Source organism: Chrysemys picta, chromosome 5 (assembly GCF_011386835.1).
Source record: "Chrysemys picta bellii isolate R12L10 chromosome 5, ASM1138683v2, whole genome shotgun sequence".
Taxonomy (NCBI): domain Eukaryota; kingdom Metazoa; phylum Chordata; order Testudines; family Emydidae; genus Chrysemys; species Chrysemys picta.
This window is the reverse complement of record NC_088795.1, coordinates 91542660-91567653: the sequence shown is the minus strand read 5'-3', so window position 1 is coordinate 91567653 and position 24994 is coordinate 91542660. Positions and strand designations below refer to the sequence as shown.

The following is a 24994-nucleotide window of genomic DNA, read 5'->3' as shown; positions in this document are numbered from 1 at the left end:
ACCGAGCCCAAATGTCTGCATGGCTATTTTTAGACCGATAGCGCGATCCTGAGTCTGTTGACCTGGACTCTGAGATTTGCTGCTAGGGTTTTGTTTTGTTTGTTTGTTTGCAGTGTAGACATACCCTAAAATGGCTGCCTCCCTGGTTGCTTCCTCCATCTTCTGAAACAGGTAGTTCTTCAGAGTCCCCTTCAACAGCCCCCCCTTTCCCCGCAGAGGGATTCCTTTTTAAAGACTCATTTAACTTTTAATTTCCAGCCCTTTCTTATCTTAATCACCCTGCCTCTGTTTGTAAACAAAACACTGACTCCTTGCCCCAGGGGCACAAGCTGGGAGCAGCACCTCTTCTCTGGAGAACTCACATTCCACAGTGGGGCTAGGACATGTGTCAAAACTCCGGGGTGGGGGAGCAGAGGAGAGGCAGAAGGCTCCCCCCATGTCCCCTCTAAATAGCATCCCTGCATCTCTTCCCAATCCTTCTTCTCGAAAACAGCATCCCATGGTCAAGGAATTGAAAGCCCTTCCAATAACACCATCTGCACAATCAGGCATTCATCTCTGGAATAAATGTGTCCCTGCCTGGGCCCTTATCCTCAACTGGGAGGATGGACAAGAACACCACTTTAACCCCCAACTCCTTCACCCTTGTTCCCAGAGCCCTGTAGTCACTGCTGATCTACTCAGGGTCATACCTGGTAGTATCATTAGTGCCCACTGGGATGAGCAGCATGGAGTAGTGGTCAGAGGGACAGATGAGCCTCAAGAACCTTTCTGTAATGGCTTGGATGTGGGCTTCAGGCAGGTAGCACACCTCCCAGGACTTTGTCAGGTCAGCAAATGGATGCCTCCATTCCCCTCAGAAGGGAGTCCTTGCCCACCAGCACTCTGTGCCTCTTCCTCTTGGTGCAGTGGCCATTCAGTGTTTCAGTCTTGCGGCTGGTGGCTCCTCCTCTTCAGACATTGGGATCTGCCCCTCTCTGCCTGTTTCCAATATATTCTACTGGTTCTTGACCATGATGGATGGGGAACCTGGGTGGGGGTGGAGCACTGTCTACTCCCCAAGTGGCCAGAAGCCAGTTTCCTCCTCATAGAGCAGCTGGTTCTCCTTCCTCTTGTGCCGCTGTAGTTACCTGTAGTTAGCTAACATCCTCTGTGCATCCTGCTGATGAAATCCTTGTGCTCCCAGGTGATATTCAAACAAGCTACCTCCTTTTGCAGCTCTCTTGCCTGCTTCCTGAGGGACTCCACCAACAGACACCTCTCTCACTGAGGTGATCTCCTTGCCTTGCTTTTGTTGGCGGGGATGTGCAGGCCTCATTCCCAGAAAGTCAAGACCAGGGCCTGGGTAGAAGCCTCCAGGGTCAGTATGCCCTGGCTGGAGGGGGGCCCCCTCAGGAGCAGGCAGAGGAAGAGTTAGTAGTGATGTTGGCAACATGCCATTTTCCTCCCAATGCGAGTTCTTCATTGTAGAGTACTTGCAAGTTAAGGGGGCGGAGGGGGGAACCAACATCCTACCTCCTTTTCTCCATCTGCTGGCAAACTCCTTTAGTCTCCCAACTTCCTTCGTCTCGCCAGCCACATGTCTTTTGAACTAAAATATAACAATTGTAAGAAAATTAGAATGTTAGGAATCTGTATATTGAAGTTTGTATTTACATTTCAGTTAATGTCTTTCACATGATATTGGTTCTACTGTAAAGCTCAACTAAGTTATATTCCTGATGGGGTTTTTGGCTGATCTATCTTTAATGTGTAAGAATCTTCTCATACAGATTTTCTAAGACTCACTTCTGAAAGTGTACCCTGGTCACTTTTGTGCATGGCAGACCTGCTATAAACTCCCGATTCCATTAATATTTGATAATTGTATGGCAAGGGGGAAACTGAGGCACAGAAAGTTTAAGTGATTGGGCCCAGGTTGCACAGGAAGCCCATGTCAGAGCTAGGAGTAGAACCCAGATCTCCTGACTCCTAAGTCTTGTCTACACTACAGAGGGAGATCGATTTAAGTTACTCAACTTCAGCTACGTTATTCATGTTGCTGAAGTTGACGTACTTAGATCCACTTACTGTGAGGTCTACGCTACGCCATGTCGACTGGAGATGCTCTCCCATCAACTCCCCTCACACTTCTCGTTCTGGTGACATACAGGAGTCAATGTGAGAGCAATATGCGGTCGATTTAGTGGGTCTTCCCGCTAAATCGACCACCAATGCATCGATCACCATGCATTGAACCCCCAGTAAGTGTAGACAAGGCCCTAGTCTCATTCTTCAACTGCAATGCAATCTCTTTTATGTGCTTGATAGCTTGGGGCAACACAAAGGTGCTTACGAACATGATGTAAATTTCCACCTGTCAGTGCCTTTCCCTATTACACAAGCACTAAAGCTCAAATGGCTTGAAGCTAACAAGAATCCAAGATTCCTCACTTAAGATTTTTCCACTGTTACACACTCCAGAAGCAAAGCTGTTTTGTTTTTTACATCTCCTGATCTTTGTAGGATCCCTCCACTTTGACTTGTGATGGTTATTTCTCTCTTCATCAGTATTATCTAAAGCAGTATCATTCTCTAATTCCTTCAGCCCTATTTTCCAGCTCTCCCTTCTGTTGCAGAAGTCACTATTGCCATATACCCCATCCCCCAACTTTGTGGCTTACGAAGCTTTTTCCAGGGTACTTCAGTTCTTTTTTCCAATTGCTCACAGTTGATCCCAGCATTTTAATAATTAAACAAGCTTTGATAAACTAAGGCAATAGGGGTGGGTGAAAGTGACTGTTTAGCTATGGAACACTAACTTCATGTATCTGTAGTTTGCTCCTGCATGTGCCCCAGCTCTGTTCAAAACCAATTGTAGGCATAGTCCTGTTTCTGATGTTAAAAAGGTGTATACAATCTGTTTGGGATTAGGGGGATCAGAAGCTGTTGAAAAAAATCTTCAGGCTTCCATCACTTGATCACTCTTCCCAGAGACATATACACACACAGTCTTCATCCCACTTACTACCTATAAACCATACTACTTTAAGTTAATTAGTCTTCTTTTTTAAAGATCAGAGATATTTAGATGCGTAATACAAAGCATATCTTGTTGTCTTTCACTTTTGTAACCCTCATTCTCCAACTCCCCAACTCCCTTCCCTAGCAGACACACGTGCAATGTCTTTCCATTGATTTCAATGAGCTTTGGATCAGATCCTTAGTTTGATGTACTAATCAGATGTACTAATGTACAGATGTACTAATCCTTAGTTTGGATCAGATCCTTAGTTTGATCGCTCGGTACATTAAGTTTAATTTAGGTTGTTAAAAGTTTGGGGCAGGAGCCTATTATTCTATGTGGCTTAGAAATAATTGTTCTGCATTTTTTGTATCAATACCCCGAAATGTAGATTTTTACTGGAGCATTCATAAGTCATGGATTTTGCTTTCTAAATGCTATGGTATGTTTCAGAGTAACAGCCGTGTTAGTCTGTATCCGCAAAAAGAAGAACAGGAGTACTTGTGGCACCTTAGAGACTAACAAATTTATTAGAGCATAAGCTTTCGTGGACTACAGCCCACTTCTTCGGATGCATATAGAATGGAACATATAATGAGGAGATATATATACACACATACAGAGAGCATAAACAGGTGGGAGTTGTCTTACCAACTCTGAGAGGCCAATTAATTAAGAGAAAAAAAAAAACTTTTGAAGTGATAATCAAGCTAGCCGAGTACAGACAGTGTGATAAGAAGTGTGAGAGTACTTACAAGGGGAGATAGAGTCAATGTTTGTAATGGCTCAGCCATTCCCAGTCCTTATTCAAACCGGAGTTGATTGTGTCTAGTTTGCATATCAATTCTAGCTTTGCAGTCTCTCTTTGGAGTCTGTTTTTGAAGTTTTTCTGTTGTAATATAGCCACCCGCAGGTCTGTCACTGAATGACCAGACAGGTTAAAGTGTTCTCCCACTGCTTTTTGAGTATTTTGATTCCTGATGTCAGATTTGTGTCCATTAATTCTTTTGCGTAGAGACTGTCCGGTTTGGCCAATGTACATGGCAGAGGGGCATTGCTGGCACATGATGGCATATATCACATTGGTAGATGTGCAGGTGAACGAGCCCCTGATGGTATGGCTGATGTGATTAGGTCCTATGATGATGTCACTTGAATAGATATGTGGACAGAGTTGGCATCGGGGTTTGTTACAAGGATAGGTTCCTGGGTTAGTGGTTTTTTTCAGTGATGTGTGGTTGCTGGTGAGTATTTGCTTTAGGTTGGGGGGTTGTCTGTAAGCGAGGACAGGTCTGTCTCCCAAGATCTGTGAGAGTAAAGGATCATCTTTCAGGATAGGTTGTAGATCTCTGATGATGCGCTGGAGAGGTTTTAGTTGGGGGCTGAAGGTGACAGCTAGTGGTGTTCTGTTATTTTCTTTGTTGGGCCTGTCTTGTAGGAGGTGACTTCTGGGTACTCGTCTGGCTCTGTCAATCTGTTTTTTCACTTCAGCAGGTGGGTATTGTAGTTTTAAGAATGCTTGATAGAGATCTTGTAGGTGCTTGTCTCTATCCGAGGGATTGGAGCAAATGCGGTTATATCTTAGAGCTTGGCTGTAGACAATGGATCGTGTGGTGTGTCCTGGATGGAAGCTGGAGGCATGTAGGTAAGTGTAGCGGTCAGTAGGTTTCCGGTATAGGGTGGTATTGATGTGACCATCGCTTATTAGCACAGTAGTGTCCAGGAAATGGACCGCTTGTGTGGATTGATCTAGGCTGAGGTTGATGGTGGGATGGAAATTATTGAAATCATGGTGAAATTCCTCAAGGGCTTCTTTTCCATGGGTCCAGATGATGAAGATGTCATCAATGTAGCGCAAGTAGAGTAGGGGCGTTAGGGGACGAGAGCTAAGGAAGCGTTGTTCTAAGTCAGCCATAAAAATGTTGGCATATTGTGGGGCCATGCGGGTACCCATAGCAGTGCCGCTGACTTGAAGGTATATATTGTCCCCAAATGTGAAATAGTTGTGGGTGAGGATGGTATGTTTGTTCCCACTGCTCCTTTCCTTCCCCCCAATCTCAGCACATGAAGCTTACATTGCTACACTGGACATACAGGCTTTGCTGTAAACATTGGGACAGGTCCTGTGTCTCAGTACCTGCTGGAAGCTGAGTGTGTTCGGCAGCTTGGAAGATGGGGCCTACTGTAAACATAGTAGACTTTGAACTCCTGACTTGAAATATTATATGCATTCAGTGGGTCAAAGCAGACTAAGTTTGGCAGAGCCATGAACATGGAGTATGGCTGTGTAGCGATGTTGTCTGCCTCTTTGCTGGAAGTGGACATGATTATATTTTAGGATACTTCATACAGATTCTGCTGTTTCTGTATGTATGGGTTGAAGATCTTCATATGGAATATTTCCAGTAATGTTAGGAAAAGGTTTATCTTTCTAGTTGAGCAGTGATAAATGCCTTTAATTAGCAGTGACAGAGAGATCTCAGTCCAGAAATCCAGCCTGCAAACAAAGTAGTTAAAATCTGAAGGAGTTCTGACCTTCATTCTTTCCCTTATACTCTTTCATTGTCTTTGGATTTCTCAGTAACAGGAGCATTTATCTGACTTAATCTTAATCCATTTATATACCCTTAAGAGCCACTAAAGCTGAGAAATAAATGAATTAAGGCTGGAATATAATCGGGTCCAAACTAATTATAGCGTGTTTTGATTGAACTTGTGGCATTGTCCCTATTTGTAGGAAAATTCACCACATCAGAACAGTGTGTGTTTTTGAAAGAAAACGAATGGAAGTTGTATCGCCAACTGCAGTATATTTCTACCAGTATATGTGCCTATTGGTCATCAAGTCTGGCTGAATTTTTTTTAATGTATTTTAATGTATTTAATGTATGGACAGTTATCATGTGATAAACAGATGGTCATTGACCTGACTAAATACATATTCTTAAGGGTGTCAGGATAGGCATAGATTGCTGTCACAAGACCTCAGCATAATTTGCATAAATTTAATATGATATGTGTGGTTCAGACAGGACAACATTAGTAAGAGTTTGTCTTCATTCCCCATAGGAACTCCCATTTTCTAGATTAATTTTGAATTTCTTTAGGCTAAAACATGGGGTATGCTAGCTCAGCAAAAAAAACTATTTGGCTTATTTAAATACATTTTAGACAAGTAGGCCTTAATAGGCTCTTGGTTGGTTTTTGGGTGGGAAAATGTTTTACATTTGGGGGATAATAGTTTGCATAGCAATACTTTCTCAGAATCTTTTTTAAAGCTGCAATCAGGGTAGACCAGGGTATGTGCAGTGAAAGAGATGATACTTTTGTGACTTGAGGGGGCTAGCTCTACTGGAAGAAAACAGTTCCTCTAATGTTGCAACAGGAGGTGTAGGAATACCTGCATAATATTGAGTACTTCTGTAGGAGGTTACAAATTAGTATTTCATCAAAGAAAATAAATGTCTTGTAAACTTTACACTGAAGCCATATATATTCATATAATTAATCCACTAACACAATAGATGTGGTTGCAGTTCCTATTGTAAAGCAGCTAAAACAATAATAAATATTGGGCAAAGAGAGTTTAGAACTCGACATCACACAATTAAAAATACAATCAGCGGTCATCTGTTGGCTCTTGAAACCAAATCATGGTAGAATCAAGTTTACAAATGTAGTTTCATGTTAAAATTGTTTGCTCTGTGCCCATTGACAAGCCAAATCATGACATAAACTGTTTTAGCTGGAACACTTTCCAGACTATTGTCACGGAGTCCCCAGGTGATGCTCTGGAACTGCTCCCCACAAAGCCAGTCAGGACTTTGGGAGCCTCCTCTCCCATGGAGCAGACTGTGTTCAGGGCAAGAAGCTCACACGGCTTCACTTCCTGGGTCTCTCCTGGGAGCATTTAGCATATGCCCCGCCGTGCGCTTCCCACAGCGAGTCCGTCCAGGCAGGGTCCTGGGGAAGCCAGTGGGCCCTGCACGCATCCCCACTTCGCAGTTAGACGTGACTCTTAGCCAGCCAGTAAAACAGAGGTTTATTAGATGACAGGAACACAGTCTAAAACAGGGCTTGTCAGTCCAGCGAACGGGACCCCTCCACCGGGTCCATTCTGGGGCCCAGCGAGCCCGACACCCCCATCTGCCCTCACTCCTAGTCCCCAGCCAACTCCAAACTGAAAACCCCCTCCAGCCCCTCCTCCTCTGGGCTTTGTCTCTTTCCCAGGCCAGGAGGTCACCCGATCTCTTTGTTCACCTTTACCTATTTCCTTGCAAGGGGGGAAGGGTCCTGGCCATTTGTTGTTAGGAGACAGAGGGTCGGTGATTTATGCACACTGGCCTTTATCCCACCACCTAGAGGCTTAAGAAATACACAGGGGAAACTGAGGCACCCACACAGTATTAGGGGGAACATTAAAAACAGTCCCACTTCGTCACAACTATTTAACCCAGTTTCCATCTGCAGTGGCTGTAAGCTCTGTGCATATGGGCCGCGGTCTTTAGTTATGAGCTGTCTACAGAAACTTGTAGAATTAATTAAGTGTAATACTTTGTATTTTTGAAGGCACAAAATCTAAAATTATTCTTAAAGGTTCAGGTAAATATTTTCATTTGTTAAAACATGACAAATAAATATAGCAATATATACGTCATTTTTGTCTCTCTTCCAGGTGGCACAATACCTTCTATTACTCCAGAAAAATCTTCCTTAGTTGTGAATAGCGGACAAGAAGTAAGACTGAGATGCAATGATGATGGTCCAGTGACTTGGGATTTTCAGAACTCAGACCCTTCAGGAAAGCCAAGACATTTCAGGAATAAGGAGTGGAACATAAAAAATGCATCAGCCAAAGATACAGGCAGATACATATGCAAAAACAAAGAGAGTTTGAACACCTCCATTTATGTTTTTGTTAAAGGTAAATTTGTATGTATACTTTTTCCCCTCTTCCCTTCCAAAGCACATAATTGGAGTCAGGTATCTGGTGTGTCCCTTTGCGTATGAATACTCGGAAACTGTAGTAAAGCTGTTTACTTTGTATTCCAAATTCATGAGGAATCCATGGCAAGAGATGAGACGCTAGATGGGTAGGTTCTCTGAGTTACTACAGTCTGTAAATCATGATTTGAGGACTGCAGTAACTCAGCCGGAGTTATGGGTCTATTACAGGAGTGGATGGGTAAGGTTCTGTGGCCTGGCATGTGCAGGAGGTCGGACGATGGTCCTTTCTGGCCTTAAAGTCTATGACTGTAGTGTATCAGCACATTAAGAATCAAAACTATTTGTAATTGGATTGTCTGGTAAGATCAGGTAAAGAAAAGACTTGAGCCCAAATAAAAATAATAATTATTAATAATAAATAGTCCTAGCAGGAACTTAATATATTTAAAATTACACAACATATTTTAGCAATGTTCAGCAACACCAGGGGATGAGAAATGGTGTAACACGTACAAGGAGAAGTTAGGAATTTACATTAGACTATGCTTGCTAGGGTCATTGTAGTCACAGAAAGCTTTTGGTAGCGTTTCCATATAAATCTTCATTGTTATGTGCAAAAACTTGGCTTCTGGAAGGAGAATTTGGATACCATTTTAAAAAATGAACTAAAATCATTTGGGTGGATTGTTCCCTTATTTCTTCCTTAATTTTATTCTTTGTAGAATTTTAAAAATTATTATTCTTTACATCCACTAGTCTATAATCACTAAAGGTTTGACCCCACCCTCTGACTTACTGAGGCAGTTTGTTACAAATGTTAGTACCTAAACACTCCTTTGTAAAAGCCAGTGGGTAACAAAGAATCCTCTTGCATGCAGCCTCCGTTTTAGTGCAGGCAGCTCTGACTAACTCTTGTACACCTTTCTGTAGTGGGTACCTGCAGAAATGTGTACAAGAGTGATACTTTTTCTTGAACTGCTATTGCCTTTTACCCTCCTCTGTCTTTTCCTCCGGTTTTCCTCCCTTCTGTGACCTGTTGGATTCTGACAGATAGCCTCATTGGCTCTCAGCCAACTTTGCCAACTTACGCCTCAAGGGGGGTTGGCTCAGCTGATTTCCAGGGCAACCCATTCTCTTGCCTGAGCCCATGTGGCTCAGGCTGCCCTCTTTTCCTGTTGGTGGGGTGGGTTTTTTTGTTTGTTTGTTTTTTGCGTGGCCTTTTCTGTTGCAACTAGTGTTTCTCTTTCTCCACCTCTAGCCAGTAGTCCCTGTGAGAGATGAGGGAAGTTGCTTAGTGACCTGCTAATCCTTCTGGAACTGCTCCATAAGGACAGAGGAGCCAGCACAGCCTGGCAGGGGATTTTCTCCAGATGGAACATTTTCAAAGGTAGTCTATGTGGTCCTGTGGCGTTTCTGAAGAAATGCAAAGCTATGAAGTCCTCAGAACAGCCATCCTTCTATCATGGATAAATTTCTTCCTCTTCTTCACTTCACAATGCCAGGACAAGGTCTAACCATCCAGGTGACCTGACCAAAAAGCTAACCTAAAACTCTGGAACCCCTCTTCCCGTGAAATGCATGCAGACTTTCAGTGAGAACATACTATGTTGGGTTCCTTTAGACCTTATGACCTGTGTATGAACAGATGTATTCTTCATCCCACCCACCCACCCACCCATTTACAATCTGCCTTCAAACCACATCAGCTGTCTGAGACCAAGAGCTCAGTGGTAGTGCTGGACTTTGCTGCCTCTCTAGTTCGGTACCAGCTTTCTCCCTATCATCTTATCCATCCAGTAACCTGGAAGCCTTGGAGGCCATTCAGATGCTCTCTAGCACTGGGGACATTTCTCTTGTTTCTTCCTCAGAGCAAGTCATACTTTTGTTTCTCATGGATCATGACAAATGAAGTCAGACGTGCCAATACCAGTATGTGACGGACACATTAGAGCTTTATCTATCACACAGATTTTCTTAAACCTCATGGTAGTCATCATAACCAATATTTCCCATTACAAGAATGACCTACTAGCGGGATACTCTTCACCTCAGAATGGAAGATAGCAAACTAGTGCTGTCAAATGAACATGGTTTTGCAATGAATTATAAGAGAAGCTTTCTGACCCTCACACAAGACTTGGTTAACCACTTTGTCAAATTCCTATCTCACTGGGACAAATAGGCTTCTGGAGGTAAAACAAATATTTTTTCAAGGCATGCCATGTTCCTGCAGTGTTGTGTGGCATGCCCTTCAAATCCTGGGCTTGATGATGTCCTACGCAGACATAAGGACAGTACAGAGCATTCAACTCTACATGAAACACTATCCGGCTTTCCTTTTACACAGTTAGGATGCATAGGAGAATAGGAACAATATGGTTATGTCTCCAAAAAATGTCCTCTGTTTGCTACAATGGTGGATATCGACATCACAATTTCACCATCAGGATTTCTATAGCTGCTATGCCAGCCTTCAAAGGCAAAGAGTAATATAGTCTAATCATCAGTCTTTCAGAGCTTGGGTCAATCATGACACACACACTCTTTATTCCTTGATCAGAAATCATGCAGTGTTAATAGACAACAGGACAATGACCACCTATTTAAACATGTGGTAGCAGGGAACTTACAACTCCATTGTCTAGATGAAGGCAATTATTAACCCCTTCCTAGTAAATAAAATGGAGGACAATCATCTCAGACACTTTTATATAAAAGGCAAGCTGGGTGAATACAATTATAAGCAACTCATTTTGTGTTGGAGGAGCAGGAGTACTGCCCAACATGTTGGTGGGGTGAGGTGGGGGTGTGAGGAAAGTATATGTGTAATCCTTTCAGGTGTCTTCATTCCCTTAGACAAATTGATTTATGCCATCCCATCTTTCCTTCCCCATTTCCAGAAAGATCTAGGAAGATTGTACAGGATCAAGCCTGGGTAATTCTGCTCACTTCCACCCTGGCTTTGACACCAATTCCAGCTGTCTGTGAACCAGCTGTTAGTTCACACATCCAAGGACCTCTTTTTCCTAGGGAACCCTCCTGCACCTGAACCCATCCTGGATGAAGTTGACTAGGAGGAAACTAATTGCTTAAGCCTTTGCCAGCATGGATTATTCATGAGTTCATTCAGATTGTCTTCTGGTTTTGGAGGGATTCAGTGCTTCTGTGTATGCTACCATCTTATTTGGAACCCATTAAACTCTTGCTGCAGGACAGTAAGCCTACAGTAAGGGTCTTGCCCTGAGCTGCTTTTGCGTTCAATTTTTTGGGGGGGGAGTGGAGGGAGTTTCTGCCACTTGAAAAGAAGCACAGTTAATGCTATGTCTTCATATTGCAACTAGGCCAGTGGGCTCAATGTCACTTTATCCTTCCACAGAATGATTCGGATTAGATGTTCTTTCCTCAGCTGACTCCATCTCTCACTGCAAAGTTCTCTAGGCTACAGATCTTTAAAGTATACAGTATAAGTAAAACAAGCTTAAAATGTGCTATTTATTCTTGTTTTGGTTAAACAATATGCTATGCTCTTGTTTTCTTCTTTCTATCCTCATTGTGGGTCTCTATTTTCTGGTGCTAGTTCTTAAGTCCCTGTAGTGATTTCAGGATAGTGGATGTAAAAGTTACATGAAGACCAACTTAAATAAAAGGAGCAAAACTTGTTCTAATTCTACTCCTTCAATGTGAACTATAGCCCGGGGCAGTGGTATGGAAGATGGGGGCATAAATAAACTTTGACAGTCATTGTAAAATCTCTTAATTTTTTTATTTTCAATCTTGTTGGACAAATTATTAGTATTTTAAAATTAGCAGCTAGCATGGACTTTGGTTATAAAATACTTAATACATTAGATATTACTGTACTGTAGATTGACTGACATGAAAAATTGTAAGCAGTCATACAGAATAATTACATCATAATTTTTCAATACTATGGATTAACCAGATGCTTATGTAACCAGTATTTTCAGGGAGAGAGAACTTTGGTATTTCCTCTGGTAGCAATATGTGTTCATTTAGATTGTCTCTTTTAGAAGTGAAAATTATAATTGAGGTTGCAGTTCAACTTTCACTTGCTCATACATTTCTCAGAAATTCTCCTTCTGGGCATGAAACTCAATAAACCTGGTCTCAGCTCAGAGGTGATTTTTTTAATAGTCTGAGCAAAATCTATTCTGGCATTTTTTGAGTTAGATAAGAAGGAAACAATAATTTCCTCTCTTTAAAGATAAAAGAAAAAATAAGAATTTTTTCTTTCACAAAACTCTCAAGTGATGGAGTTTTAAAACTATTGCACCTTAGCATAGTGCAGTCAGAAAATATGGAAGTTTTCTAAAATTCTATTAGCAACATTAACTTAGTAAACTTGAATTGACATAGTATATTAGTAAAATGTAAAATTTAATGTATTCTTTGTGCAATCTGACAGAGTTTGTTTTTTTGGAACCTTAACTTGTACAATTCCTGACTTTTTAACATATTTGTCTTCTTTACAGATCCACAGATCCTTTTCCTTACTGACTCTGACCCTTTCATCTACGTAAATGAGGACAGTGATGCTCTTGTGGTGTGTCCAGTGACAGATCCAGACGTTTCACATTTCACCTTGAAATTATGTGGTGGCAAACCATTCCCCGAGAATTTGACGCTTATTTCCAATCCCCAGAAAGGAATCACTATCAGACATGTACAAAGATCATTTAAAGGGTGCTACCAATGCTCGGCAAAACAAAATGGAGTTGAGACAATTTCAGAAAATAAATACCTGATTGTAAGGCCAGGTAAATGCACATTTTCCCCCTCTGCATGCATATGGGCATTCATCTGAACAAAACAGATTGATGAACACTGCTGCGAATACTCTCCTAAGAAACGACTAATGGATCTTGAACTTATCACTGTTTTTCATAGAAAGATTTGATTTAATAATGCAAGTTTAGGATTACTAGATTTTTTTCATATAATAAAACAGAATACATTTTAAAATATAGTCATAAACAGGTGCCTGTTTGAGGTTTTGGTAGCTGGGTGGATAGGTTGCAGGGATTTCGGAGCTTGTTCCAGATCTGGAATTTGGTAGAGTGGTGTGTGTGTGTTTGTGTTTGAAGGGACAAGAGAAGAGGTGTCACATAAAGGTTGACAGTGGGGATCTTAGAAAGGTCTGGCAAAATCCCTGCTGATTTTGGGTACTTCTGTGGATTCTAAAAGAAATTTGGGGACCCAAGCTTTTCTGATCCCTGCTCCAGTGCTGACACTCGTCTTCGATGCTGGCTTTTTAATTCATTTGCTTTGTTAAAACTTATAGTATTCAATAGATTTGGACAGGTCTGTCCTGTTAAACCAGAAAACTAGGACACCTCATCACCTTACTGTTATCTGTATAATTGAAATTGGAAGAACTGATAATACATTCTGTTTAACAAAATGTAGTAAGCTAACAAATACAGTTTCTCACAACTGAAGTAAGGTGTGTGTGTGTGTGTGTGTGTGTTTGTGTGTGTGTGAGAGAGAGAGAGAGAGAGAAGCTGTGTGGTAGGGGAAGGAGGGAATGGAACAATCTTATTTTCTTCATGGGTGAAAAAAGGTAGGTATAAAAATCTTGTCCTCTAATTTTGAATGGGACATCACTGGTAAAGCTGCCATTTGTTATTCTTTACCTCTTATCTGCCTCTTGAATTTTAAGCCCTTTTAGACAGATCTTTTATTTAACCTTCTAATGACATTGTATGTTAGCAAATTGTTGTAAATCAGTTTGGAGAGAAGGAAGTATAAGCCTAATTAATGAAAGCGCCTAAAATATATTAACGATTGAGGTGCACATCTTTTTAAGGTTTAAATAGCTTGCCCAAGTTCACTCTCCAAAGGTGTGGTAGAACCAGGAATAAAATCCAGAGCTCCTCGTATCAGACTGCTGTTTTCACCACTTGTAGTCCAGAAGGGGAGAGTTCAATTCCACTGGCACAAGAGTCAAATATGAAAAGTTCTATATAAGAGCTAGGTATTATATTAGCAATAAGGGGGAAGAAAAACAAACCAAAATCAGGAAAGAACAGGTGAAAGAATATTTAGATTAGTATTCAAGTTGGCAGGATCTGGTGAAATTCACCGTAGTGTTCTTAAAGAACTAGCTGAAGCAATCTTGGAATGTAGGATTGGTAAGGTCCCAGAGGACTGGAGAAGGTCAAACATACTACCTACCTTTCAAAAGGGGAACAAAAAGGACCCGGGAATTTTAGAGTTTGATAACTGGAAACATACTGGAACAGATTATTAAACAATCAGTTTATAAGCACCCAGAAATATGAGTCAAAAATGTGATGTAGTTGCAAAAAAGGCTAATATCATTCTGGGGCATATTAACAGGCGTATCATATGTAAGCCACAGAAGGCAATCGTCCCACTCTACTTGGCATTGTTGAGGCCTCAGCTGTATATTGTGTCCAGTTCTGGGTGCCACACTTTAAGAAAGATGTGGACAAACAGGGCCGGCTCTAGGATTTTTGCCGCCCCAAGCGAAAACAATTTTGGCCGCTCCCCCCCCCCCCCCCGTTTTTTTCTTACCCCACCCGCAGCCCCACCTCAACTCCACCCCTTCCCCAAATCCCCAGCCCTGCCTCCTTCCCCCAGGCTCTCAAGCCTAGGAGGGAGGGAGGGAGGGAGAGGGAGAAGCAGCGCGTGCACCGCGGCCACTCGGGGTTTCCCCCTCCCTCTCAGGCTCTCAGACCTGGGAGGGAGGGGGAGATCCCGAGCGGCCGTGGTGCGTGAATCAGTTGTTTCACGCGCCGCAGCCACTCGGGGTCTCCCCCTCCCTCCCAGGCTCTCAAACCCGGGAGGGAGGGGGAGATCCTGAGCGGCCGCGGCGCGCGAATCAGCTGTTTCGCGCGCCACGGCCGCTCAGGATCTCCCCCTCCCTCCCAGGTTTGAGAGCCTGGGAGGGAGGGCGAGCAGCAGCGCGCGAGCGGCAGCAGCGGAGGTGAGTTAGGGCGTCCGGAGCACATTTTTAGGGGCGGCATGGCCCGTGCCAGAATGCCGCCCCTAAAAATGTGCCGCCCCAAGCACCAGCTTGTTTTGCTGGTGCCTAGCGCCGGCCCTGTGGACAAATTGGAGAGAGTCCAGAGTAGAGCAACAACAATGATCAAAGATTTAGAAAACCTGACCTATCAGGAAAGGTTTAAAAATGGCATATTTAGTCTTGAGAAAAGACCCCTCCCTAATATTATATTATATTATATTATATTATATTATATTATATTATATTATATTATATTATATTATATTATAAAGACTGAGCTGGGACCTGATAACAGTTTTCAAAATATGTTAAGGGCTGTTATAAAGAAGATGGTGATCAATTGTTCTCCATGTCCTCTGAAGGTAGGTGAGTTAACTGGAAAATTTTCTAACTATAAGGATAGTTAATCTTTGGAATAGGCTTGTAAAGTACACTATGGAACCCCTCACATTAGAGATATTTAAGAACAGGCTGGACAAACTCCTGTCAGGGACAGTCTAGGTATACTTGGGTCTGCAGCTGCACAGAGGGTTGGATTAGATGACTTCTCATGGTCCCTTCCACCCCTATATTTCTATGATTCTATTATTATTATTATTTATTATACTATAGTACAAGAAACAATTTAAAGGAAGGATTGGGGGAAAATGTTGAAGCAACAAAAGAAAAAATGAAAAGGAGAACATTGAAAAGCTTTAGATATTACAGATAAATACATAGGTACTCAATGCTCAGATAGTGTAAATTGTCATTACTTGATTGAGTTCAGCACAACTACACCAACTTAAAACAGCTGTGTATCTAGCCTACTAAGTCAGTAACACATCACCAAAGCCATCTCATTTGGCAACCTTGTCAGTCTTGATGAAGACCTACATTCTCCCCTTATCATCCATCTCAGGCAGAGTTAAGGCCCATTGTCTGGGTGGTGTGGTAAAATCAAGCACTGTCATTCCCTATGCAGTTCCTGTCCTTTGGCTAAGTGGAGATCTTTCAGCTTTTAGGGCATTCAGTTAGACTTTTTTTCAAGAGCACTAAATTCACTTAGACATTTTATATTTAAGAAATTGCATTTAATTTCAAGATGCAATTCCTTAATGACCTAATTCTAACTGGTTTTAGTTGTAGACTTCAGCAGGTTCATCATTGTCATAGAATGAGTTACCTGATTGATAGTTAAATACTGTCCACATTTATCCATGTGACTTGAGTAGATCTAAGTGTTTCCTAACTTTAAGTATAGTTTAAAAGGGGACAAAATCGAAATATACTTAGCATGAAAACACTACTCTAATATATTGCAGAGATTTGAATGCCTCTAAGAGGTCTGAATTTTGTTGGAAGGTTAATGACTTGTTGATTTTTATCTCTCTTGGAAGCTCTGAATGTAATGAAAAATAATGCACTTATAAATTGTTTTCCAGTTCACAAAGCCCTCCCTGTTATCACCTTATCCAAACCCAGCCAGCTTCTCAAAGAAGGGGAAGAATTTGAAGTTACATGCACAATAAGAGATGTAGATAGTTCGTTAAAAGCTAATTGGATTCCTCAAAATAACACGGTAAGATCATTTAAGTTTTAAAACACAGTCTAAAAAACAACAGGACCTTAGAAAGGCATTTATGTCAGTAATCTTTGAAAATAAAACTTCTGCGAAGATATGTACATGTTTATCTCAAGTAAGTAACATTTGGCCCATTTCAGTTTACCTCCATTCCTTACTTAGGGCAGTACTGGGACTTGTCCTTACAACACCATGCATGCCAAAGAGGGGGCACCAGGCACACTCCTGCTTTTCTCTGTGGGCTACTTGCATCATTGATCACAACCCGGGGGAAGAGCAGCTTCCACATACCTTGTGTTTTCAAATCTGGGTGCCTGATGTTAGGCTCTTAAATCTGAAGATCAGCCTGCCTATATTGGTGTACCTAAATACAGAACTACTGAGCACCCACAAATTCCATTGATCTCAACGGGAGCGGCAAGATCTCAGCAGCATTGAAGAGTTTGGCCATAGTTTATAAAAGTACCTGAAGTTCCCAAACTGGTTGTTGTTGGTAATAAGACATACTACTACTCCTGCAGCATACAATCCCATGTTAATTGGCAGGTCTTTTACTGTTAATGGTAGTGGCTGGAATACATAATTTGCCGTTCATGTGTGTATAGAAAAATAGCTTCTGTGATATTGTAATGATAGATAAATCATACAGCCTCAGGCAAATATGACCTGGATACTGATTCTCTCGGGTTCTCTATGCCATTCCTAACTAATCCATTGATGCTGGCAGAGTTTCTATCACTAAGTGCATATCTATTGGGAAATCCCAGCTCACAGCTTCAAGAGTTAAAGCCTAAATAACATGTAGGCAGTATGGTACTTGCAGATGGGGCTTTTGGTTCTTTGCCAAGGTTAACTATAAATCTTGCATTTGAGCACTTTTATTTTCTTGTTTGATTGCAGTAAGGTCAGGATCTTTTCTCGACCACATTTTTTCATGCTATATTGGTTTACATCTTTATGAAGAAAAATCTACAAGAAAAATATTTTTGACCAAATAAGTTTGACCTTTCAGTCTTGTTTAGTAAATATCAGGGGAAGCAATCATTTAAATATTGAATGTCAAATTAAATTTTGTATTGGAATGGCTAGAATACATAACATTAATGAGTTTAAATAGAGGCAGAATTGCATATTGGCCTGAATAGGTCAAAGTAAAAAATATTCACTGCTTCCCTGATCACTAATAGTAGCTGTTGCTGCTTTTGAAAAATCAGTAGAAGATCTGTTCTAAACAACCACTTCCATATAAAACTTAACATATAAAATATTAATGATAAAGAGGCCAAAAGTCATAACTGTGTTAAATGGATAAAACACCTGGAAATCTCTAACACCTCTCCAAATGAAAACATTTTCATTAGAACATCTAAACAAATATTTCAACACTATGCTTTGATCTAATTTCAAATGACAAGTCATTCCAATTTAATAGTAGATTGACACAAAAAACTAAAAGCACTTACTACCCAACCATATCATGAGATCCCATCTAAAATCTTTCTTCAGCTCCCAGACCGTACCCCCTAGACACAACCTCCAACATATTAAGTGTTTGAGGGGAAAAAATGGCTTTCCAGTTTGCCCAGAAGGTTAATAAATCCAGATGCTTGCAGATCAAAGAGGGAAATGTATTCCAAAGCTGAGGACCCCTCACCGAGCAGCCTACTGGCAGCTCCCTGTTGAGTGTGTTGAGAGAACTCCTTGCTGATCACCACTGCTGAACTCAGCTGTGATAGAAAGACCCAAGAGAGAAGTGGTGCCTCTTCTCAAGCTCTAGGAGGACTTGGCAGTTTAAAATTAGCACCTTAAACTCTACCTGGAACTTTGCTGAGAGCCAGAGCAACTCTTGGGGTAATGTTTTTTTACATGCTGTTTGATGCACCAACCGCCAGCCCAACAGCCACATTCTGTGCTAGCTTCAACTTCCAAGCAACAGCAAAGTGAAATTCAATGCCAAGGTCTCATCTAGTCTCCACACAGAAGGACTAGAAACGTTATTTTTAATATGAATGGAAGTTTGCTTTCTGCAGAACCTGAATCTTTCTTGGTGCTGGAAAATTACCTCCAGTGAACTGGCCTTGGCCCACTGACACAAACACCAATATTTGGGGAAATTTGGATTTGAACTTTGTGGTTTTGGCCCATTTCTAATGGTCTGGTACTCTTCAGACATGTGAACAAACTAGATTCCCTGCCTGAGGACTATTAATAAAATCTAATTGCAAGGTGCCGTGTGCCTATAGCTCCCATTGAAACCATTTGGAGTTGAGGGTGCTCAGCATCCAATAAAATGGGGCTCTCATTTAGAGAGAGCTAGCCCAGTGAAACCCAACAGACTAAGGGTGTAGGCGTGGGATTTGAGGAGGAGAGGCAATAAAGAACATGGGAAAGAGAATACAGCTTTGGGAAGAGCATTATTTTTCACAGAGAATTGATCATGTAGTTGTTTTTTATGGAGAGGTTCCAGTGACAGGTTTGTCACGAAGGCTTATTATTCCGGTTTAAAGTTATGAATATTAATGTAGAGAAGTTATAATTACTTCTATTTTTAATTTATCTAGGAAGGCTGCTGCATACACAGTATTTTAGATGTTAATTGTTTTTTTCCGACAGACTGTTAAAAGCAAAAGCAAGAATATCGGTGATTATGAATATGAAAGGAAATTAACATTGAGCATCCGTTCAGTGGGAGTTAATGATTCTGGAGCATTCACATGCCAAGCAAGAAACTCTTTTGGATCATCCAATGTCACAATAACCTTGAACGTACTAGGTAAATAATTCTTAAAGAAATACAACATTTCTAAGAGCTGGAAAGAGAAAATGCAAAGTAAACATCCTCTGCAATATGGAAGAGTAGAGCTTATTATTAAAAAGGTATTGCAGACTGGTGATATGTTGAAAAAGAAAGATTAAAGCTTTAGAGTGTATCACTTCTTTAATGACTGTAACCTACTCTTTGTCAATCAAATGTGATCTTGCATAGAAGAGCAACCTCAACAATGTTTGCATCTCTCTGGTTTGTGTGCTCTTAACTGGTTTAATTTTAAAACTATTTCAGTCTTAATGAAGCACAAAACTTCCCTTTCTTCATCTACTCACCCATCTTTGTATGGAACCATCTTCTGGAATCTTACCTCCTGCTGAGGGTCTTGCCTCAGCCCATCTTGATAATGTGCAGAGTTATTACCAGTCCCACACAAATTTGTCTTACATTATTCCCATGCTCTATAGTGCTGGCAGAGCAAATATAAAACAGGTCTTCAATACCCATATTCCATGTATAGGAAATTGATTTTCTGTTACATCCATTGGTGTGTTAATATGTTTTATGTAGGAGAAGCCACACTCTGAACTCTGTTTAAAAGAATAATTGGGAGAATTTTTATAAAATTACAAGTACCATTTATTTATTTATTTTCTGTACAGCATTATAGCATAAAATACATGGTCTTGATTCAAAGCTCACTGAAATCAGTAGAAAGACTCCCATCCGTTGACTTCAATGGGCTTTGGATCACACCCTTTAAGAGCAAGCAGATCTTCTTACTCTACCCTTTTTAGTAACAGGCTGTGCTGAGAAGACTATTTAGATTCCAAATGCCCTGTATTAATTTGTATGACGAGCCGTACTTTTAAAATATTAAAATCACAGTTAAGTGCTAATTTGCTAAATTGATAAAGGAGCATATTGATGTAGTTAGTAAGAGAATTTTGAATAATTCCAAGTTACTAGCTAAAAGATTTTCGGTTCCTCTGCTTCCGTGAATGTAGAAATTGGAAAAAAAATAATCTATCTGTGAAACCTCAATATTTCTTGATGTAGTGGTTACTCTGTTGTCATCTTTTTTTCCCCCTTTTAAAACAGTTTTCTTTCACAAATACCATTGCAAAACTGTTTGCATGGTTCTCCCTAGTAACTCAAGGAAAGCAGAAATAAGATAAGTGTTTGAATCAGATTCTGAGCTGGTGTAAATCAGCACAGCTCCCTTGGCTTTAATGCAGTTACACCTATTCACACCGGTTGAAGATCTGGCCTATAATTTTGATGTATGTTTTGCTCTGTTGCTATACATGAAACTAAATTGTTATATAAAGTAAGCTAATGAGTACTGAAGCAATGTTAAGTATTAAAGGATAGAATCTTTTACAAAGAGCAAGGGTTGGGGAAATAAGAAAGTTTATTATAAGGGCATATAAGGGACTGTTCAATACAGAGCCTATTATAAATACTCCAAATGCAAATGAGTTTGCTGAATTGGTTCATTCAGAATAGTTTTGTGAAATACGGGAGAAAAAAACTGTTGCTCTGTGCATACTTGCTTTATTAAATGCAATGAGCATAGTACTATAAAACAAAAATATTTTTACAAGGAAAAAATACTTATATGTTATGCTTAATAAAAAAATTAAGTCCTTAATCAGTTAAAAGCTGGAATTTTTCATTTTCAAAACAATATTTTTTTGTTTCCTTGAGTTTCACCTACAATAAACTAAACAATCTGTTCTGGACTCTTTTACTGTTAATTGACAAAATAGGTTATTGCTTTTCTTTACTGTTCCAACTTCTAGGATCAAAGAAGTGAAATATAGGGGGAGGAAACTGAGAGATCTTTGAGATTGTATCAGACACTAAATTAACACACCTTTTGACATTAACCAAAAGGCTTGGAAGAAATAATAGCTATGTTGATGAATCTACTGATATATATATTTTTGAAAACAGGTTGATTTCTGTAAAATACAAGCAATTACTAAAATTCTGTTTTGGGTATTGGCAGTTTAATCATTGAATTTTATTTGAAATGTCTCAGATACAGTCTTGAACTTAATAAGGTTCCAAGATGTATTGAATGAACAACAAATATATTCAGAGTTAATGCAAAACAAGAGTTTGCAATGAGATAAAAACCTCATGTTTTGGGGTTTAAACACATTTCTAACTAGGAGGGAGCAGGTTGTATCATACCTGCTTGCTGTTGGGCTTCTTACATATTCCTCTGAAGTATTCTGACCACTATCAGAGACACGATACTGGACTAGATGGACCACAGGCTTGATCTAGTACAACAGCTCCTGTGTTCCTATTTTGAAATTTCCATGGCTCTGCACTGTCAGACTTCTGCTTTCACAGAGTCCCACTGACTTTATTATGGCCTTAGTACATGGGTCCAACCAGGCAGAGCAATTTGGAAGCATGGGGGCCCCAAATTCTAACTTTTGGTCTAACTTAAATGATAGCTATTGTGGATCAGGAACAAGCAGTAAACCACTTTCTGCCAAGTGATCTGAAACTGACAATGCACATATGAATAAATATGGAATTGAAAATTTGTCTTTTAAAGAGGGTAGTATTAAAGCTGATGAGCTTATTAACTAAAAGAAAATCATTTCAGTAAATATATTGCACTACATGATATTTTAGGAGATAAATTAATGGTGATAAACGATATGTCCCAAATAAAGTTTAAGACACAATAGTAGATGAACAGAAATGCCTTCGTTTAGAAGGATTGGTATCCAGACCTGTGAACTTAGTGCATATGTCATTAATTACAGTTTTTGATAGTTTCACTTGTAATTAAGAATGATACGACAGTGAAACATTAAGTACACGGTAGCAAAAACTCAAGGTATATTGTCACAAACAATCAATTTATCTTGCGTTTGTTGTCAACATTTCTTTTCCAGCAAACAGTCAAGGGCTTCAATTATGGAAACATTTAAGTATGTGAGTAAAATTTAAGCATGTACTCAATTTATCCAAGAGCATGGTCAGGATATTTCAATTTATTACCAGATTAAATTACTTCTGCTAAAGCAACTGTAGGTTTGCCAACCATGGCTGCTGTAAGTTGTTTGGTTGTTGCTCTCTTTTGCAGCCAAAGCTTCATTCCCATATGTAGCTAGTGGTCTTGGTTGTAGCAGGTGAGAGTTCAGAGTATACTTCCTAGATAAGGTTTCCTGTCTCACAGCTCGATGTTGGACCACTGACCTGGTATTAGTAAATAGTGTAATAGAATATTGAAGTATTGGGTAAAAATTGCCTTTAAAATTGATTTTTTTTCTTATTATGGCAATCAGATAAAGGATTTGTCAATGTGTCTACTACGAAGAATACAACAGTAGATGTAAATGCTGGGGAAAATCTAAATTTAATAGTTGAGTATGAGGCGTATCCAAGACCAGAAGAAGAAGTGTGGTTGTATATGAATGAAACATTACACAATTCATCTGATCACTATGTCAAATTCAAGACTGTGGGCAATAACAGGTAATATGAGTAATTATAAGCATGACTGATTTAATTTGAGACAGCTCCTGGAATCTTCCAACAGAAGATGAGGGTGGGGAGATGCAAAAGAAATTATTCCCTTGCCCCCAATCCCAAAAGGACTGGGGAAAGAGAAATGCCAAAGAAATCCTCCTGTCACAGGGCAGGATGCTTGCTTATTATGCCATGAGGTGCTTGTTTTCAACTTTGTGGTATGGGAGAACAATTCTTGCTGCTCCTGGTGCTGTTTTACTGTGGATGATGGCATAGATGCTCATCTGTTTGTGCATAATCATGCCCTCTCTGTGGTCACTGTGTTGTGCCAGCTGAGTATATCTGCTAGCACACTCTTGTGGACCATGGCTGGATACCTTCTAAACCCTCATAGTGTGCATATTGCTGCTTATGCAAAACCTTTCGGGCTCTTTCCCCACTTTTTTCCCTGTATAGGCAAGGGCAAGATTTAGCCCTAAGAGAGCTTTAAATATAATAAAATGTGGGTTTCAGCATAAACTGTGACATAAACAGTCTGAATATTTACATTCAGAATATCTTTAAATTTACTTCATCACTAAGCAACTGGCCTTCCATGCACTTGGTGAGTAACAAATGTGGTAATATTTAATTTCCCTGTCTTTGCAGATACAGGAGTGAACTTCACCTTACCCGATTAAAAGGAACAGAAGGAGGCATTTACACATTTTTTGTATCCAATTCTGATGCCAAGTCCTCTCTAACATTTAATGTCTATGTGAACAGTAAGTAAAATGAACAGTCTGAAATCTTTTATTATCACAGACGTATTTTACCAAATTAAACGCATGTACAAGGTGTCACAGTGTGGTTCAGCGTAGGAGACAATGTTTAATACAAAGTACAGTCTGCAAAACTATATAAATATGAAGATATAAAAGAACAGAGTACTTATGCAGATACATTTTATGTCATTCCTGATCTTAAATTCTATGGAATACACCTCGCTAATGATCATAGGAGGTGAATTCTGGGGGGTAAGTGTTGAACAATTTTAAAATACTGATCTGGTGAGTTTATATGTGGGAAAAAAATCTGTAGAACCTGGAAACTTGGCCTCAGAAAACAACTATGTCCCATACCCCGCCGATAATTAAGGGTGGTGTATGATACTCTAGCCTCCATAGCCTAACAAAAAATGCAGATAAGAATCCAATTTAGCGTATTAATTGCATACATTGTTTGAACTACATGCCAATGTTGAAATCTTGACAAGGGGATTGCACCCATTGACGTCCATGGTAGCATCTTGGCAGTCTCGTTACATCTGCAAAATAATGTAGATGGTGTGTTTTCAAAAAGGCCGACATAACTTTAGAGGTGTGTATGTTGTCATTCCCAAGCAAAAGTTATATAAAAATTCCAGAGTGTTAGTTTAGATGCAAAACAGCATTCTTCAAGACAAAAGTGCAGTGTAGGAAATGAAACCATTAGTAAGCTCTGGCCTTCCTAATTAAGCCATCCTGTAAGAATTTCATGGTCTAAGCAAGCAAAAAATGGCACGTAGCAAGACCAAATTTAACAAAAATCAAAGCAATAGAGGATCACAAGCAAAATGGAGGAAGCTAAGGAAAACAGGAGAGACACTGCAAGCTGAATGGCAAAAGGAATAACTTGGTAGTATTAACATGTTAAAAAATGTGAGAGCATTATCCATAATATAGAAATGTAAATTTACATCAAATCCTATCCTATTTATTTGTTTTAATTACAAAATATTGCTCTCTAGAGATGTATTACAGTTTTAGTCAAGACTATTTCTTTAGGATACAATAATTGTATTAAATGTTCAGCACTGATTACTGAATTGCTCCCATGTGTTGCTGGGTGTTAACATTTGAGTTTCACACAGTATCACCATTCACAATATCATAGCACATTACCAATTATGCCACTTGGGAACTAAAGGAATTGTGAGTTATGTACGTGGCCATCAGTTCCTGTGAACCTGATGGGATCTCTCCGATTTGGGATGTCATATCTGTCTGCCAGAAGTAGCCTGTCAGTTCTTCACAGCAAGTGCTCCAGGGTTCTGAGACTGAATGTAGGCACTCCAGGTTAACAAAGCAGTTCAGTAATTGGTAGCAGGTTAGGAACTATTTGGCTGAGTATTACTTAGTGGCTGCTGTCATGGTCACTTCTACAGCTGTGGCATCAGATAAA

At 40.1% G+C, this 24994-nt stretch overlaps 1 protein-coding gene across 1 annotated transcript in view; it reads left to right on the top strand.

Moving 5' to 3' along the window:
- The window catches only part of KIT (KIT proto-oncogene, receptor tyrosine kinase), a 73802-nt gene that overhangs the window by 16295 nt on the left and 32513 nt on the right, over positions 1-24994 (top strand). Inside the window, exons 2-7 of the mRNA XM_008163787.4 lie at positions 7680-7928; positions 12445-12729; positions 16385-16521; positions 19138-19297; positions 22609-22798; positions 23441-23556. Coding sequence (XP_008162009.2) covers positions 7680-7928; positions 12445-12729; positions 16385-16521; positions 19138-19297; positions 22609-22798; positions 23441-23556 — 1137 coding nt within the window. The remainder of the gene's footprint in view (positions 1-7679; positions 7929-12444; positions 12730-16384; positions 16522-19137; positions 19298-22608; positions 22799-23440; positions 23557-24994) is intronic.